The sequence below is a fragment of the Harpia harpyja genome, chromosome 13, assembly GCF_026419915.1.
Source record: "Harpia harpyja isolate bHarHar1 chromosome 13, bHarHar1 primary haplotype, whole genome shotgun sequence".
Classification (NCBI taxonomy): Eukaryota; Metazoa; Chordata; class Aves; order Accipitriformes; family Accipitridae; genus Harpia; species Harpia harpyja.
The window spans coordinates 3,930,308-3,949,065 of NC_068952.1; the positions used below are offsets into that span (position 1 = coordinate 3,930,308).

At 39.4% G+C, this 18,758-nt stretch overlaps 1 protein-coding gene across 1 annotated transcript in view; it reads right to left on the minus strand.

Moving 5' to 3' along the window:
• Positions 1-4,924: 4,924 nt before the first annotated feature.
• The window catches only part of STON1 (stonin 1), a 46,872-nt gene continuing 33,038 nt past the window's right edge, over positions 4,925-18,758 (minus strand). Inside the window, exons 4-11 of the mRNA XM_052805640.1 lie at positions 15,157-15,258; positions 14,737-14,860; positions 13,026-13,081; positions 11,709-11,802; positions 10,042-10,643; positions 8,224-8,520; positions 7,390-7,479; positions 4,925-5,474 (exon numbers count right to left, since the gene is read on the minus strand). Of these exons, the coding sequence (XP_052661600.1) occupies positions 5,367-5,474; positions 7,390-7,479; positions 8,224-8,520; positions 10,042-10,643; positions 11,709-11,802; positions 13,026-13,081; positions 14,737-14,860; positions 15,157-15,258 (1,473 nt within the window). The 3' untranslated portion in view covers positions 4,925-5,366. The remainder of the gene's footprint in view (positions 5,475-7,389; positions 7,480-8,223; positions 8,521-10,041; positions 10,644-11,708; positions 11,803-13,025; positions 13,082-14,736; positions 14,861-15,156; positions 15,259-18,758) is intronic.

Below are 18,758 nucleotides of genomic sequence, written 5' to 3' on the forward strand. Positions count from 1 at the left end.
GGGACAGTCTCATGAATTGTTTTCATCTGCCCACTCTCCAGCATCACCAGTGCCAGTGGCATTTGGGATGCACTGGGGACTCCTCAGCACTCACAGTACAACTCCATTCCCAGCAGATGAAGCAGAGTAGTTACTTTTTAGTAACTGTGTTTTCCCATAAAAATCTATCATTTCTTTCACAATGCATTGCCTGATGCTACGGAGATCCAGATTTGTGGCTGCATTCCTAATTTAAGTAAGAATTGAGCATTCCTTTGTTATTGCAGCATATTTACTCTGTCCACAGCAAATAAGCTGTCACCCTCACGCAGTTCACTTGCCGTGAGCCAACACCACACCGTATTGAAGTTGGAGATTCAATGTGTAAGTTCTTACCTGCATCATATGGGCCAAACAATCTGTACTGGGTGACAAGCTGCAGATTGCACTGAACACCAGTCAGGATCCCTGCGGGAGTCTGCCCCAGGCACATCCTAAGGAGGCTACGTTCTGCAGTACCCCGTCTTCTGAAAATGTTAGTTATTGGAAAGTTCACAGTCTTGTGGGCAAAAACAGAAGCAAAAGCTGCAGACTGCAGATCAAGCCTCTTCCCAGGTTGCTTAATCTTGACAGGTTGGTTACATTGCCTCTGATGGGAGGAACACGAGCACTTACATTTCATCAAACCAATATTGTAGCGCGGCACCTACATCTGGCAGTTTATGGTTCACAGAAGGTAAAGCAAATGCATTTTATTTAGGCTTGTAGTCAAAGTTTTAGCATCTTAGATCACATTCTGTAGATGATGCTCACAGTATCTGAAGACAGATCCTCAACTGATATAATACAGACCTCCCCTGCACTCAGCAGGGCAGTGCAGCTGTGATCTTAGATCCGTGCTTACTCCAGAACAGTCACAGCCTAACAGTTCTTGATGGCCACCGAAAGTGCAGACTCTGGTATATAAGAAAATGGTATTATTGCAATCACTTTAAACCTCTTACATTCTCCTTCTCAACTGAGTCCTTTGCTTTCAAGTCTGTGACAGCAATAGAGTAAAAATCTGCGTTCCAAAGCACAGCTCTTGTTGCCAAAACACTGCACTGCAAATTAAATTTGCTTCACATTAATGAAAGTGGTTCTTTGTACTAGTGACTGGTTTATCATTAGCTTATAATTGTGTTAATTAGAAATAACATCTCTGGCCCTCTCTTACCTTCAGCTTAACACCATGATTTCAATCAGTATGAAAGCTCTGTAAGCATAGCCATACTCACGAGCAGTTTGCACACGTGGGGAACGAAGCAGCATCACGAACAGAGGAGACTTAAAACTCTACAGTTTAGCAATCAGTAAAAATTCCGTATGATGCACGTCTTTATACACACCACGTCCTGAGCTCAGCAGATGAGCAAACAGGACTACTATAGGATATTTAACTGTAAGAGACACTAAAGACACTAGTGGAAAAAAAAACCTACCTGGCCTAAGGCTTCTCTGTCGCCTATCTCAAAACTGATTTTCAAGACTCATTTCTTTGGATGGCACATGAAAGAGCCCTGCACACAATTTAGGACATGGCAAAACAATGTCTTGAGTGGGCAATAACTGATTTACTTCCATTATGTTTCAACAGGACAAGACCTTGCAAGCACACGCTTCCTGTCCACCTACCACATAACATTATCAGGAAACTACGTGCAAGAGAAATGAGTTAGAAATAGTGATGACTGATAGTACCTGCCTTACTTCTTTGCTGTTACCTAAGCAGCATTGTGTGAGACCTGTGGGCATTTTTCTTTTTGTACCTGCTGTAAGTTGAGTAAAATCTACCATTTAGGAAATAATTGCTGGTTTAAAAAAAAAAAAAAACACACAAACAACAGGAGTAATTTATATACTTCAAGTTTTTCTGTACACAAAAGTGAGCAAATAAATAAAAGCAACACTTTAATAAAGATTTAGATTCATGCTAAAGCTTCTCGTACAAGTTACACTTGTTATTCTATCTCATTATTTCTGGTAAACTTACCTTCTTTCAGGTGTAAAGTTTTAGACAGCCATTTACTGAAGTATCTTCAATGGCCATAACTGGTATTACACACCTCTTCCCATCACACCTGCAGCAATGTGTTTGTTAAACTGTAAGAAGGGGCAATCAAAAGCATTAATACGGTAAGCTATTCAGATCAAAAACATTCTGATCTGATTACTGCTCAACTCATAGGCTACAGTAATTAGCTAACCAAGCTTACATTTTAATAAGAAACATTTTTTTCCAGTATAAAAATTCCTGACCTCAGATACTTTTAGTTGTAAATGTCTTATTCAGAGCTGTCTTTGCCAAGGTTCATTCAAGAACACTGGAAACAAAATATAGGGCAATTCTTGTATGCTTAGATGGAAGAAAATGAAAAGTCGGTCCCACTGCAGGAGTCCCAATAGACAGTCCATAGCTCTGGCCTGGGAAAACCACTACAAGCACTTCCAAGGAATATCCACAGTGTAGTTTGGAGGGAGCCAGAAGATCTGCAGTGTTATGAATTCAGTAGCCGTTTTCTCAAATATGGGAAGGGTTGAGAGAGCGAGAGCAAAACCCTACTCTAATCCCTAAAGCTTCTATAATTGATAGCTCAGGAAGGCACTGGATAGGCCCCACATCAAGGTTCCTTCATATCGAGGTGCTGGGTTAGAAAACGCAACTAAATGAAAACCCAGGGGATGCTTGATGGTGTAGCTAAGCCATCTTCAGCATCCCTTTTGATGCAGGTCAGCTTTGACCAGGAGTAACAGCCAGCTATGCATACTGTCAGCAAAGCTTCAGGAGGAAAGATGGCAAACAGTCCTTTGAGATTTTAATTGCTGATAGTACATGTGATTTGTGAAAAAGCAAAAGAGGATGAAAAATATCACCAGTGCCAAACTTGTAAAACTTACAAGAAATCTGGGAAGCAAGAGACCACTGTTAAAAAATACTTCTAATCCCAAATGTGCAGTCTATATAATCAATACCATACTTGGACTGCACAGAGGTTGCAGCAAGCTGTCATAAAAATTAACTTGCAAAACTTCAAAGCATAAGAAGTGTTTCAAGAATGGAATAAAAAGGCAGATGAAGCTAACAGGTAAAAGGTATGTAGTATGAATTAGTAAAGCTTATAAGAGATAGGGGGTCAGAATTCCTACTCTAATACTTTTTTCCCCACACATCTCAGCACCCATTCACGGAGGAACAAGGTCTGAAAAGGGCCAGGGAGAGAGAAGATAGGCAGTTGTAAGGATGCTCAGAGCTCCAACTCCTCACCTTCATGTGGAGGCAGTCTTTAACACCACAAGCAGAAAGACGCAGCAAAGAGGAAAAACCTGCCCAGCTTTAAAACTAGCTAAAAATTTAGGTACTCTTTAGCCACTTCATTTTAGAGTGACTAGCAAAAACAGGTCCTATTCTCAGAAGCAACATTCAGAAACTGCATGGTGCTTAGTGAATGGTGCGGATCCAGTCATGTCCCATGGATTCCTGCGCCACACTACCTCTGCTTCCAGTCTTTTCTGAAGCATCGCTATGCTGCCCCACAGTTCATAATGTACACATTTATGGAGCATGAACACCTCAGAGCCTGTGAGAGCATGCTGAAATCTAAAAGCATCTATCATGTGGTAACAGCTGCGTTTCCTGTGCATTTATGGGTCTGAAGTTAGCACCAGTGCAGCTACAAGTCAGCTGAATGGGGAAAAATCATACACCGTAATATTTTAACTGTCTCTGAATACACAGTTCTTCACATCCCAGCAGCAGTAGCTATTAAAGACAAAAGAAATGCCACGCTCAGGTCAGGCCTTCTAGTTCAGTGTCCTGTCTTCGATACTGGACAGCAGCACATATGTTAAAAAAAAAAAAAAAAGGCATGCAAGAAACTTAATAGTTGTTAAAAACCTACCTCCTGAGAGAAGCATCTCTATTGTTTATGCCATCAGCACAAGGGTTTGTACCATTATGAACAACGGTTGGTTTTCTCCCCCCCATTTCTTCTATATATTCCTTCTCTCCAACTCCCCCCTTTCTTTTCCTTCTCTTCTCAAGGCCTCCACATCCTCCAGGGAGTAGAGATAACCAAAATGTCTCATGATGTCTTCTTTCAGCAGACGTAAAAGAAGCAGCCAGGAGGGAGGGGTGCCATATGCTTACGTGTAGCACTGCCCTTCCTAGCAGGATTATCCTGTTCTGAGTCAGCCTGGCTGAGGCTTTACCATTTAGTTTCCAATATTGCCCTACAGGGAACAGGAGCTAGCCAGGGAAAAGCTGCAGCTCTGAAAGGCTAGGGCCCAGACCTGTGGGCGCAGAACTTTTTTGACCTCTGTTTCTAGAGGAACAAACAAAAAGCTAACATTGAGGACTGCTGGGAATTCAGTTCTCATGCCAGAGTGAGCTACTGTCACATGCATGGCTTGTACACATTTCTCTAAGCAAAGTTTGTATTTAGGGAACACAAAAACAACTCTCTACTAGAAATGTATATGAGATGACATTTTATTATTATGCACAATTTGTATCATTCACAGCTTACTGGTCTGTAGTCCCAGAATGTAGTAGATATGTACAGAAGCAAACTCAAATGACTTTGCATTGACAGTGAAAATAAATCACATTTTCATGTTAAATCACACTATTCATTGCATCTCAGTAGACATAAAGGGTATAGAATAAACAATAATAATTCTTATACATTGAGAGCTCAAGGGTCTTCCACCCACATTTCCTGACTGCATCTGAAGTGCCTGCCTTTAAGCTGAAGTCAAAAACCCAAGAAGCAACAACAAAAAGCAAGGGAGGAAGGAAAGGGAAGAAAGAAGTACACAGCTGAAACAGCCACAGGTTTCAGACTTGCATAGATGTTGCTCTTTTTTTTTTTTTTCCTTTTCTAAATTCAGCAGCCTTTGAAAAAAAAAAAATACATGGTATTACCAACAACTGTGTAGTTTTATATTTCAAGTCATACTTTAGCTCTTATTTAAAAAAGTGGAAAGAAACCCAAAAGAACTGAAATTTACTTAAATATAGTCACTTAGTATGTCATGATTTTCTTGAATTACTAACAGATTCAACATTTCAGTCTTTAAAGCAATTCATTCCAATTATTTTTCTTGGGTAGAAAAGTAATGAAATAACCGGAAAAGAACAGCAGACAGCTGAGTAGCTAACAATACAGTGTTCTAGTTTGCATGTATTAACAACACTAATTTTGCATATTTTTATCAAAGCTTTGTTGTTTTGTTGGGTTTTTTGGGGTTTTCTTTTTTTATGGCAAAGCAATAGAAGTCTAGTTGTTTCATAGATGGTTCATAAGGGAATAATGCCACAGTCTTAAAGTACATACTTCAGTGAGGTTTCACCACTCTGCATCTCCAATGGCTTTTGCAAAAACATGGTCTTTACCCTCAAAGGACATCACTCCATCTTTTAAGTAGAACTTCCATTTGTTCTTGCTTCGATGTATCTGACGAAAAAAAATAAATCAATCCCCCCCCCCAGTATATTAGAGCATCCATTAAAAAAAAGTTTAAGCACAACTTGGTTTACAAACCTTGTTTTTCTTTTAAAATCCTGAGAGCCCAAAACATGTGAAACACTGCCACTGAACACACCACAAATATTCAGAGGCAGTAGATTTCAGTTAAATGAATTTCCTGCCCTCTCAAAGGAACAACCTCCTGAATCTTAGCATACACACGTACCCCCCACAAAAAAAAAAAAGGCACCAAGATAGCTGTGTGACAGCTCAACACCAGCAGGAAAACAAGACAATAATGGAGCAATTTCATGAGTGTATCAGTCCCAAAATAAACTGCACCTGGCAAACAAGTATGGCTTAACTGAAATGCAGTGGTTTCCTTCTCCCATACACACTGCAAAGCAACATTGTGTGCGCAGAGATGTTAGGATAAGGCTAAAAGCAAAACCTTGCTTTAAAGCAAATACTGCCATACCAAACCATAAGAAAGAATTTGCATATTTTGTTTCTGTTTAAAGGCCTGCAAAAATTTATACCGCAGAAAGTTTTTGTTTAATACTAAAAGAAGGAATTTTAAACTTCTCTAGAAAATTCCTTGGATTTTAAGCATCAGTCTATTTTCAAGTCCAGAAAGAAAAAGGAAAGAAAAAACAAAAGAAACAGGACAGTAATTTTGCCAACAGCATTCTTTTGTAGGTAACAAGGTAATTTAATAGATAACTATTTCCATCTACTTTCTACTAGGCCTACACGTTTTATTAAGTCTATATAGGAAAGGGGAGTTACCAACATCTTCCCCCAACTTCTGTAACTGTTAATTTCTAATAACATCTGATCTTAAATTTCGTATAAGGCATGTCCAATGCTGAACTTGGTATTAGTTTTTTAAAATTTTCCACCAATTTCTCATCTTATTACAGACAAAACTTGCTGTAGGTAACAATATCCACTACCTATAGCATCTGTAATGTCAAACTGAGTTACAAAGCTTCAAAACTTTGTGTACCTTTTCAATACAATACAGATACTGTGGCTTAATTTCAGATGCGTTTTCTACATGCATCCCTATAACTACATTTTCCAAAATAACTAGTTTCAGAAACACTCAATCTGTTAACACTTCAGTAAAGACAACTTCCTGAGCAGTTCACCATTTCCTAAAGCACATACATTGTTAAGTCAGGCCCAGTTGAACACACACAAAAACTTATCACTAGTCACTTTTGAAAGAATAAAAGCCAAGGCACATTCTTAAGCAAACTATAGACATATTTTTCCATATTTGTTTCAAAATAAAATATGCACTTTGTTTTGTTAACTTCAAAACTACTGACATATAAGTGTCCAAAACCATACAGAGTTAGAAGTACTTAATATGATCTTCATTTTAATGTTTAAAATTCAACCTTATTTTAACTCTTGAAGGAGGCCCTTAACAACTGTTTTGTTTTTCAGACACAACAGAATTCTGGTAGGAAAATCTCTCAGTAAGCACTTCAAAGACAAAAAACGTAAAAGCAAGTACACACACTCCTCTTTCTCTTACCCATTTCAAAAGTCTTAATTCATGGCTGAAAATGCATACATACAACCATGGAGCTGTCGATATTACTTAACTTTTAAGGAAATGCATAAGCTTTTGCAGCTCTACAAATCTTAATTTGCAAGATTTCGTCCCCTTTCCTTTTCCTTTAATAGGCCATTATGAACCCACTGATTATCCTCATTTCAGAAAACAGCAGGTAAGTCTTCAGACTACTGTCAGCTAGACACATCATTTAAACACTCAATTATTACAGCATTAGATTTTCTTTAAAAGGCACTAACAGTAGACCAGACATGGATTTGCTGACTATTATTCAGAATGATTAAGGAACAAAGATAAAACTGTATACTGTACCTTGTCATACTGACAAACTATCACATTGTCAATGTCAAACAAGTCTGGAGTGTCCTGTTCACTGACATCATCACCAGAATTTAAGGGGTCCTAGAGATTAAAATTGTATTTTATACATTCTTTCAGAATAGCATTAAATATACTAGACAATAAACACACCTAGAACAATAAAGGTTACCATTGCAAAAATCAAGACCTAGAGGCTATGAAGACCATGTTGCACAAAGCTTATTTATATGCATCTTTACATGCTTACGTTCTCAAAACCAAAAACACCCTAAACAAAAACACAGGTCAAAAAGCAAGACTGCTAACTGACAAAGCTGACCCCAGTAACTGGAATGCTAATCAACTGGTATTTATTTGAAGTCCAGATGCTACAAGTTGATTCTCTTGTGACTCTCTAGGATACAGGATCACACATCTTTTAGAAAAGCCTTTTCCTAAAAAACATACGTACTTCTATCACATTGCTCTTTTCTCTTTCTAATCCCCTGTGGTCCTTCAAAAGGAAAAGAAACCTAGATTTGTACCCTGACCTTAAATAAAAAGCAGAACTCCATTCCACTGAGGCTAGAGTTTTACCACAGAACTTCAATTCTGGTAATTAAGAATTTTAATTCATCCAATCTCAACATCTCTTTCATTTGTCCATGCTCCTCATAATGAGTTCTTAAGTAATTTCTCAGCAGTACCTCCTATCTCAAGAGGTATGTAACTTCACTATGCATTCTCTGCATTAAACTTACCACGAATTGTTCTGGGTCCAACAATTCAACAGTCAAGATAGATACACTATTGTAATGTACTTCACAAGGCTTAAAAGTAAATTACCTCCTCAACTATATCTATTTGGGGCTCCTCATTATCACCACCACTGCTGCTAGACTCCGTGTTTGAAATAATGTCACATTCTTCATCATCATCTTCCTCATCCTCATCCTCCAGAACTTTTAGATCCTCTGATTCAATAATGCCAATGAATTCATTCTCTTCCCTATCTTTTGTATGTGGTATTTCTTCCTTGGGAGAAACATCACCAGTACCATCTAGCTGAATTATGCCTTCAATGTCACTGCAGATATCCTTCTCTGATCGTAAATTAGATTCCATCTGCTCAGTAGGTTCCATCTGACAGGAATAAAAGAGACCAGAGACAGCTTGTGAATTAACACCACACAGCTTTCATTGTTCAGCACAAAGCCTGAGATTTTCGTTTAATAAAGCAACAAGATTGGGGCACTAAAATGAGAGTTTCAAATCCAGGCCTACTTGTAAACCCTGAGTACATTTGCAAATCTTGCTCTTACACCTAACTTTAAATGGAATCCATGCCAAATATTCCTCAGCAATATAGAAAGACATTTTCTTAGACTTTTCTTTAAACGCTATTGTACTCAAGCAACTTTTTAAGAAGATCGATCAGGCCTTTAGAATTTCTATTGCAAAGAAAACTCAAAAAAACAAAACAGAAAAAAGAGAAAAAAGGAAACAAGCTACTCCCCCACCCCCAAAAATAGCATTTTTCATTTTTGAAATAAAAGTTACAATGAACTCATCCCTCTCCCTCAACTCAGTCAAAATGCTTTGTTTAAGTAAGATATAAAAAGCTGAGAGAGACAGTTAATATTTCAGTACTTCAAGTTGCTGTTCATAAAAGTGCTAGAATTCCTAAACAGAGCGTCCACAGGAGTATAAAAGGGCTTTAAGCTTTCAGCCATCTTCAGTTTCTCATTAAATCTTTATTGTAGCACTTAATTCACATCCACATACACTTTCTAGTTCAGGAAAATAACACTTTGTTTTGACCTTCCATTCTTCCTACAGACAGCCTTCATCATCCTGCCATCAAAGTTCAGATGAGCAACATAACAAGCTTTCTATTCACAGTCATCTGTCATTAAATTTTCATTTAATAAATTTGCCTCAAACAAATATAAGGGCTACAACTCAAAGTCAGCAAGCCAGCCTGAACTTAAAAACATCTGCAAATAATTTCTGGAACGAAAAATAGATGAGGTCAAGAAAGTGGCCTGATAATTAAAATCATTCAAGCTTCCCACACAGCTCTAGCTGAATTCTAGTTTATTTGGGATTTTTTCCTAAGGAAATACATTTCCTTGCAGCAGATTTTCACTTATCAAATCTGACTTTTCATACTCAATATGCATTCTCAATGCAAGTTAAATGCTCTTCCCACATTGCAAGTTAAAACTAATCCCAGCTGACACTGCAAAAGCAATTTGCCCACAAGTGGCCAGTACCCACATGCAGATTCAGAGTCAGAATGACATGGAAGTTTCTCAAAGGGTCATTCATGTCTGCTCAGTTGCAAAAAAAAGCAAAGCATTATCCCCAAAAATAGTCACCAAGTCTAATATCTATCCATTACTCTTTTAGCATTTTTTAGATTGACATTCTCTTCAATCCCAGTATTTCAGCAATATTTGTGACAAATTCTTAATGTAAAAATAAGCAGTCAGCTACTGCTATTCAAAACAAGCTCAAGAATGAACTCTAAAATTATAATAATTTTTATTATTATAATTGAGGTGCTACTCGTCACTTACAGATGTCTTTGATCACATCTCTTATGATACTTCAAACAACCAACAGATGTATTTTCACCAGCTGAGAAATAAAAGGTCTTACCTTGTCAGAGGAAGCAACGCTGTCCTGATCTTTCAGAACAGCGTTATCATCCAAACTTTTGCCCATGATAATCAGGTCAATGATATCATCAGACACCTGCTGTTGCACCAACTCCTGAGGCTCAATGTTTAACTGCCCCTCCACATCCAGCAGAACACTGCTCGAGCTGTTTGCCAAGGATTCAGCGAGAGAAAACCCTTCAGAGGATTCTGGAGTAAACACAGCTGTGTGAAGATTGCCGTGCTGCGATTTTTCTGTTGAGTCTGCACACTGATTCAACACTGCATTAGTTGCAAGCTGCTGCTGACACACAGAAGGCTGCTGGACCGATGTAGTATTGGCAGAGTTCTCCAGGTGGGTTTTTTCCACGACATTTGGTTGAAATACCATGGACTGTTGGACAGCAGTCTCCTGGGGTTGCAATGTTTCAGCAGCTGCCTGGGCAGAAGATGCATTCACCTCTGCAACACCAGCAACGCTGGCTTGCAGAACTGAAGGTTGACCAAGGGGCTGAAATATCTGCTGAACAGGGTGATGTAGAACACTTGCATCTCCCGAGCCCTGCGTAACCATAACGGGCACGTTTACCTTATAAAGATGCCCTACAAAGAGAAGAGTCAAAAACTGCTTCAGCAGGTTAAACTACAGGTTCATCCAGGCCACTGTCCTATTACCACTAATAACCAATGGCAAACACTCAGGCAAACTACGAGAAACAGGATGTTTACAAAGCAGTACTTTCCCAAGCACAATTTCAGCCTTTGAAAATCGAGCATTCAGAGGCTTTTTGAGTCAGAGCTTCCACCCAGACCATCATGTTTAATACCCCTTTTGGGGTTTAGCCTCCACAATGCCTTGTGGCAGTAAGTTCAATAATTTAATTACATACTGGATTTAAAAAAAAAAAAAAATTAAAAATTATTATCAGTGTTAGAATTAAGATGCCAGAGCTAAGTTCCCAATTTCATTTAATTATTCTTTTCCCCCATACACATGCTTACACACACAGAGTCACTGGTACTAGCCTATAGATCTCAAAACCTTAGGAGTTATACCTGAAACAGATACCTAGTGACATTAGTTCTCATCAAAGAACAGCTGTTGGAGGAAAGAGTCAATCTATGACTGAAATAAGCCTTCCACTCATCACACCCTAAGCAGTACAAGCACATTTTTGTACAAGCAGTACAAGCACATTTTTGTACAAGCAGTAAAGGTAGCAGTTTTATCAGCAAAAGAGTGTGAGCAAAAAGGTTAACAGATGGTTGGATTTTATTTGAATAAGAAATCAATTTGATTCTGAAGCACCAGAAAGTCTTCACTTTTTTAAAACACGGAAGATTGTGCCTCGTATAGGAGGAGATACCTATGTCTGGACTGACAAAGAAACACATTTGCAAACATTGTAAAAAAAAAAATTGGCATCACCTGGCAGCCCATGTTAACTGATCTTGCAGGTGTACACAACTGACACACTAACTAATCAACGTAATTACTTCCCCCATGAAGCAATTACAAACACAAACTACAAAGGAAGAGGAGGATAACTGGCTCTACCCACCTATACTTTAACTTCACATGTTTTATCTACTGTATTCAGGACCATCTTTCAATATCCACATACAGTCAATGCACTGTAACATTTTACATCTCCTCTTTAGTCTTACCAGATGCTGTCTGTAGTGTCATTCCAGCTGGTACGTGTATAGGATAAGCAACACCCGAAGAAAGAGTAAGAGTTGCACCCGCTCGTGAAGCGCCCTAGATACACAAGAGCTTTATTAACAAATAGTGCATACTTTATCTCTAGGGCCCTAAATGTCACACGTAACGTATCGAGATGAAACATGAACGAGGGCTTTTTTGCAATCATCTTTACTGAGGAGTTGCTTCATACTTCTGAGATTTAGACAGATAAAGAGTATTTTCTATTGACAGGATAATGACTTGCCTGAAGTGTTTCCTATTTTCCCGTTATCCCATTCCCTTTTTGTTAACAGAACACTTTTCTGTACCCCCTCAATGTACACACCATCCAGAAAGGTGTTTTTCCACTCAGAGCCACTTTTAGCTAAGCTTATGCATTAGTCCACACAGCAGACTCCTTGCTTAGACCTATGAAGTCCCTCCACATTCTCTTTTTCTCCTGGAAAGCAAAGAGTTGGATATGCAGCTCCCTTTCAGACTAACTGTTCCAGAGAAATCAAAATTTTACAGCAGGAAACTTGCATGTTACACAAACATCTTCCCAATATTATATTTCAGCTTGGCAAGCTAGTTAGCTTGAGGCACAGGAGGCACTCAGTAAGTTCATCAAGCTCTGACAATTAATAGCCCCTCCCCAAACAAATTTTGCCACACCCAGAGTTCAGAACCTGTCAACTCTAAAAACACTCATTTTCTTCCGGATTATTTCTATGCCTTACAGATAATGGTGCTCCCAGCTTCACTAGTGCTAGCATTTTCCAACCATGCATTATTTTAACACCCAGTAATAAAAAAAGAAAAAAATAGATCTGTAGCTGGGTATTTCCACACTTCCATCCTATGGGCTGAATACATGCAGCCATGTCTTCCAACACACTTCTGGCTGTACTGCTTGCAAAACCAACTGGTAGATCTCTATCTTTTTCACTGCTCAAACAGAAGCAGCAGAGTTACAGCTGTCTCTCTGCAGACTCTTAATTTTTGTAAGGTTTTCAGGAAAAAAAATAAAGAAAAAAAAACGGGCTAGAAGTAACAACAGTGTTTCTTGATTCTCTCTCAGCAGGACTCCTGCTCCCTTGCCTACTATACCATATTGGACAGATGAAACTGTCAAAAGAAATGCTATTTTTTCAGTCCCTAAATGCTGTCCTAAAGCATCTACACATGGAAAATATTTAATACTTGTCTCCCCTTAAGCCAATTAACAACTGACAAACTTAATCATTTAGAATTCAGAATAATCAAAATTGAAATAAAATGTCACTACAGCTACATACCAGGTCTGCTGCTGTGAAGTGCTGAAAACTTCTGCCAGTTGGGATGACTAAAGAAGCTATAAAAAAAAAAGCCACTTTACAAAAGACATTAATTTCTCGGACACAGTTGATCTTTCAGTAATTTACAGCAAGCACTGCTGAAACCAAAACAATCTAACTTCAGTTCATACTCATTAGATCAAACAAGTGAGCACATCTAGATAAGGCTCTTGAATATACTTTTCTTTATGTTGCTTCAAGCTTATGCTGTACTCAGTGGGGAGAGGTTATACCCCAAATTTATAAAACTTACATTTTGTTAAAAGCCAGTCTTGGAGATTTTTGTTTGTTTTAAAAATATTTCTATTTAATTATTTGATCCGTTTAAGTTGCACTGTAAAAATTAAGCATGCCATTTCTATTTATTACATCAACTAGGAGGACAAATGTGCAATGCTATCATTTTAACACAACCACAAACATACATGTAAAATGTACTGCCTTGTCAACATAAGGAAAACGTGCAAGTATTTTTCTGCACCACAGCAAATCCAATGGTGCTAACAGTAGGAACAGTAGGGTGGGATTTTCAAAAGCACTCAATACTGACTTCAGTGAGAGAAGATAAGCCGACGGAAAAACTTTCCCAGGCTTCAGGAAGCAAACAATTTAGGTAGCCCTAACTACTTTGAAAATCTCTAGCCATAGGACAACTCAAACACCATTTAAAAAAAAAAAAAAAAAAAAAAAGTTCATTGGCTTCAACAGATTGTTTTGCCTTAGTATTGCCCTTCCAAAACTTAGGAGTAACAAGGTAAAGCTCATTAAATATAAAGCCTCCAACAGCAAACAAACCCAAAAGTATATTCCCTTTAACCACATGGAATAAGTAAAGCATCTAGCTCTAAAACTATACCATTCAACTATGAAGACTGTAAAAAAAAAAAAAAACAACCAAAACACACACACACCGATGAAGAGTGCCTGCCCAACCCCAAAGTGTACTACGACACAGACTTTCAGTAAATCATCTCATATGTTTTTTTGTCCTTTATGGGAAAAGGTCCTAATGGCCTCTCCCATTCAGAGAAGCCTCAGCTGAGCATTACACTCTACCATAACATTATCACAGTGGTCAGCTGGACTTAACTGAGAAGAATATGTCCTGATGTCAGAGGCTGTGTGAAAGTCAAGTACTTCTCTCCAATGAGAATACTGCTTTTAGGAAAACTAACTGCAAGACAAACCAAAAAACTCCCCAAAAACTCCCACTCTTCTGTTTGAGCAAGGGATTACATTTTAACAAGTGCAGAACCAGATTAAACTCCAACGTGACAGCAGAGTTGCATGGCACAAACATGCTATATAACTTCTGCACAACATCATGCCACACATTGAAAGGGGAAGTGAAAGCTAACACTACTGGTAAATTTGCAATTGAAGGGCTACACTTCTAGACTGCAAACAAGGCGGCTAAAATTCTCTTCATGTTTTGCTACTGGAAATAAGCAGCAGATCAAGACTGTGTAGACATAATTGCATTAGTTTATCAAAGTTTAATTCATCCTTTATTAGTCAAATTCTGCTTTTAAATAATTACTATTCCCCATCATGCTAGATATATACATAAACATTGCAAACCAAGATTATTGCAGCACCTTCAAGTCTTCCAGAAAGATTCTTGAATCACTGAGCTATTCTTAAATTGCATCTGTTGTGTTCAACATCTGACCTGCTGAAGCCTGCAGAACGCGGTGAAAATTGTGCGGCAACTGCAGGGTAAACTGTGGAGAATGGTGGCTGTATCTGAAGAAGCCTTCTGTTGCTCTAGACTGCATCACCTTGGTTTCCCAAAGCTGCAGAAAGATTATTAAGGTCAACAGATACTAGCTTTAAAAACAAACCACATCTAAAACAATAATCAGATATTCCTAGTTTTTCCAAGAGTAAATTCACTGATTCTATCCAATAAACATGGTAACAATCACTACTGAATTTCAACTTCCAGCAGCCCAACCCATCATTCGCAGGATATTTATAATTCCAAGTTAGGGCAAAAGTTTGCATGTTTTGGAGGGCAAAGAAAGGGACGGGTTTTTCTCAAAAGAAAAAAAATACACAACTTCAATTAATGCAGGGAAACCCAACAAACCTGCTTCAAGTCTTTCAGAACCTGTTCCTCTAAACCCTCTTCAGCAAAGAGTTCCCGTACACCTTCAATCACATCTTCAATAATGGACTTGTAGAGTTTAGGCTACATAAAAAAAAACCAAAATACTTTCAAGTTAAGATGAACATTAAGTCATTTGAAATGACAGCACAAAGTCTAATCTCAGCTGCATACACTACTGTTACAAACTGAACAGTATGAAGACATCACTGTAATAAACTGAATACTCCGTCAAGCGCAAAGGTCTGCAAGTCCACTCATTCTTTTAACTCTGACGTCCCTGGGAACAGACATCCCTGGAAAAATACTGGATTCAAGCCTCAAATTATTGGTTTCTGCAGGCTCCAGAAATGCTTAAGAAAATCCTAGAAACAGTACAAAAACTATTGTTGTGCTGTATTTTCAAACAAGCATGCCTAAAATGTCAGTTTAAAACTGACATTTACCACTTAGTATCTATCATTCTAGTGTCATCGCCCCTAACTTAAAGGCCAAGCAACAATACAAGCTACTAAAAATGAGATATGCCAATTCTATCAGAAGCATAATGTAAGTAACCTGCAAGAAATCAGAGATTTTTTTTTTTTCTTTGTGGTAATAGTCTGATGCTGTATAGTAGTTTAGCTATGGAATTTTTAACACTACAGTTACCAATACGTATCATTCATCTTATAGTACAATAGGACTCCAACACAACATTTTATTCCTTCTTCTGCTCGTGTTGGTGATTAAATCCTAATCCTCCAGTCAGACCTGGACAACAGACACACACAAGCTTCAAGATTCATCCACTCAGATGCAAATGTAAGATATTAAGCTTTTAGCAATTTAAAGCTTATTAATCTTGACTATCATTACCACCAGAATAGCCTACACAAGGTGAAAGATGAAGCTGAGATTTTTAGGAAACCTTAGAAGTTAAAGATTCTGGGATATTAATTTACATTTTTCAAACTTAACATCACATTAGTATTTTACTGCTCTAAAGTTGTTCTAAACTGCAGAGGATAAACAATTTGTTTCAAAAAAAACTAGAAGTTATTAAAAAGTAACAAGTTATAATTTTGCAAAAAGCTATCAGCACAACACAGCACTACTTTAAAATAACCATACTTATGTATGATTTCTTATGGGAGGTTAGAGATCTCCAAGAACTCTCCCAGCACATTTCAGGATACTAGGAAGATGAGGAGAAAAAAAAAAAAAAAATTTACTCTTGTACCACACTAAAAGACGTCAACTAGCCTGTACGTCAAATGCTTTGCCTTCATTGTTAATGCAGAAGAGAAACCAAATTTAAATCTTTCAACAGGCCTATTCCTCTCCCCAGGACAGCCAAGCTGTAATAAGTACAAATATTTATTATGCTATATAAAAACTGTACATGGCAACTGTAAAATTCAAACCCTACATGCTTCCAAATTAGAGAAAAACGGTTCCAGTGCAGACATTACTGTACTCCAGCTTTATCCCTTTACACACAGGCACTCCTTTGCCAGAACCAGGCCATCCCTGTTGGGAACTGCCAGCACCAGGCACGAACAAACCCCAATTTTCTCTGCGTACACTGGGGTGGCAGGGAGGGCCTTACCAACACCCCAGCCCAGCAGAGCCAAAAGCAAGTTTTAAAGTGAAGCCTCCAAGGCTTCCCCGGGATTACTGTCACCTCAAGGACTATCTGAAGTCCCACCTAAGGAGAGGCAGCAGCAGATGAAACCGGGAGGGGAGTAAAGGCCGCCACCGCTCTCCCTGGCACCGCTAAGCTTGCGCAGCCTCCCTCCGCACCCTGCAGCTACCCCCCGGCTCACGCCAAGCCCTCACACGATGCTTTTGCTCACAAAACGTTTTTAACACACAGACCAAAAAAAAAAAAAAAGAAAAAAAACGGCTTTCGAAGTCACCCCTAGGCTTCCCTCGCCAGGGAACGGCCGGCGGCTCCCGGGGAGCGGCACGGCCTCCCGCCGGGCCCGGGGAGGGGGAAGCCATTTCCCCGGCCCTCGCCCGGCCCCATCTTCTCCCTCCCGCGCTGAAGGGCAGCCCGACCTCGCCGGGCCGTTCGCAGCCCCCAAGGTCGGCGCTCCAGCCCAGCCCGGCCCAGCCCAGCCCGGCCCGGCCCGGCCCGGCCTCGCCGCCGCCCCTCACCACGGGGTTAGCGTGAGCCATGGCGGCGGCCGCCATCAGCCCGCCCTCCCGCCTTAAGGCGCCGTTGCCGTGGGGACGCGGCCTGCCCGCCGCCGGCCCCGCCCGGGCCCTCCTCTGGCGGGCTCCCTGTGTTCGTCCCTGTGGAAAGGAGGCTTTGTCTGGAGAACCACCGCTGCCCCGCAGTGCGAAAATATTCCTAGGAAAGCTGGCTACAAAAGCATATTCTTTTGCTCTAATAAACTCTGAAGTCATTATTACCTCATGAACAGGGAGATAGCTGAAGCTACCAGTTAAGTAGCAGCAATCTGGTACGACTACTCAAATTATTGCTTACATTTGCAGCAATCTGTTCATATGTTAATACAGAGATTTACCAATTTAGCAGTTACTCATCTGGAAAAATGTTCATTAGTCTCATATATGTAGGAGAATATACACTTCGGTCTTTATACACCTTCCGTCCGTACATGGATCAGTGTTGCCCTGATGATGCCGAGAACCTAGAAACATCATCTTCTCTTTTTCCTTTCTTTTTCCTGTCTTTTTCTATTTTTAGGTAGCTATGTAGTTACAGTGCTATTTGGCTTGTGAAGAGGAGACTCGCCCGTTAAGCTTTAATTTTTAAGGCTGACTTACACATCCTGAAAAATGAAAGGATTTTAATGAAAATACCGCCAGACCCTTAATTATATAACTAGACTAACACCTACCAAAAAAAAAAGGCAGCAGCATCCATAATAATATTATAAGTTGCATTTTCACGAGTGAGACAAATGCAATTTGCTGTTGAAGTTATTTTGCTCTGCAACAAAATATGTTTAATGACACTGTCTGGGTCTTGAATTAAACAGCAGTTGCATATTCAGCTGTTCTGTATGCCCTGCATCATCATGAGGAAAAGGCAAGCCATGTTGCTTTTCTTACAGAATAATTGAAATAATAAAACCCATTTTTTTAAAGCACGATGCTCATTTGAAACTGTCTGGGATAGTGCATACCAAGAGCATCATTCTTCTTCTCCTGTCTGGTTAGTCCTGTCGTGTTAGCAGAGATAGCGGGAAGAAGTTGCAGCCTTTAGGATCTCACTGGGCCCTGAAGGTTGCAGATGGTGATCCTGCAGCTGGCTGCGACTTTTAGTCTTCAGACAGATAAACCTGATGCAGAGCCATCTACCTGCCAGCATACCGTACAGCAGTTTTAGAAAGGTGGAAGTGCAGAAAGATTTATAAATGAGTTCCCTGCTTTCTACCCCTCTTTGTTTATCTAGGGATTACAAAGTGCCTTGAAATTGGAACAACTTGTATGCCCAGCTTCAAAGAGAAAGAGAGGTTGAGGAGCTTGATACCAAAGGACTTCTCAGCTGTCTCAGATAGTGGTCGGGTTACTTCAGCTATGTCCACGTGAAAATTTGGAGACCAAAGCAAATGAGCTTCACCTGCACT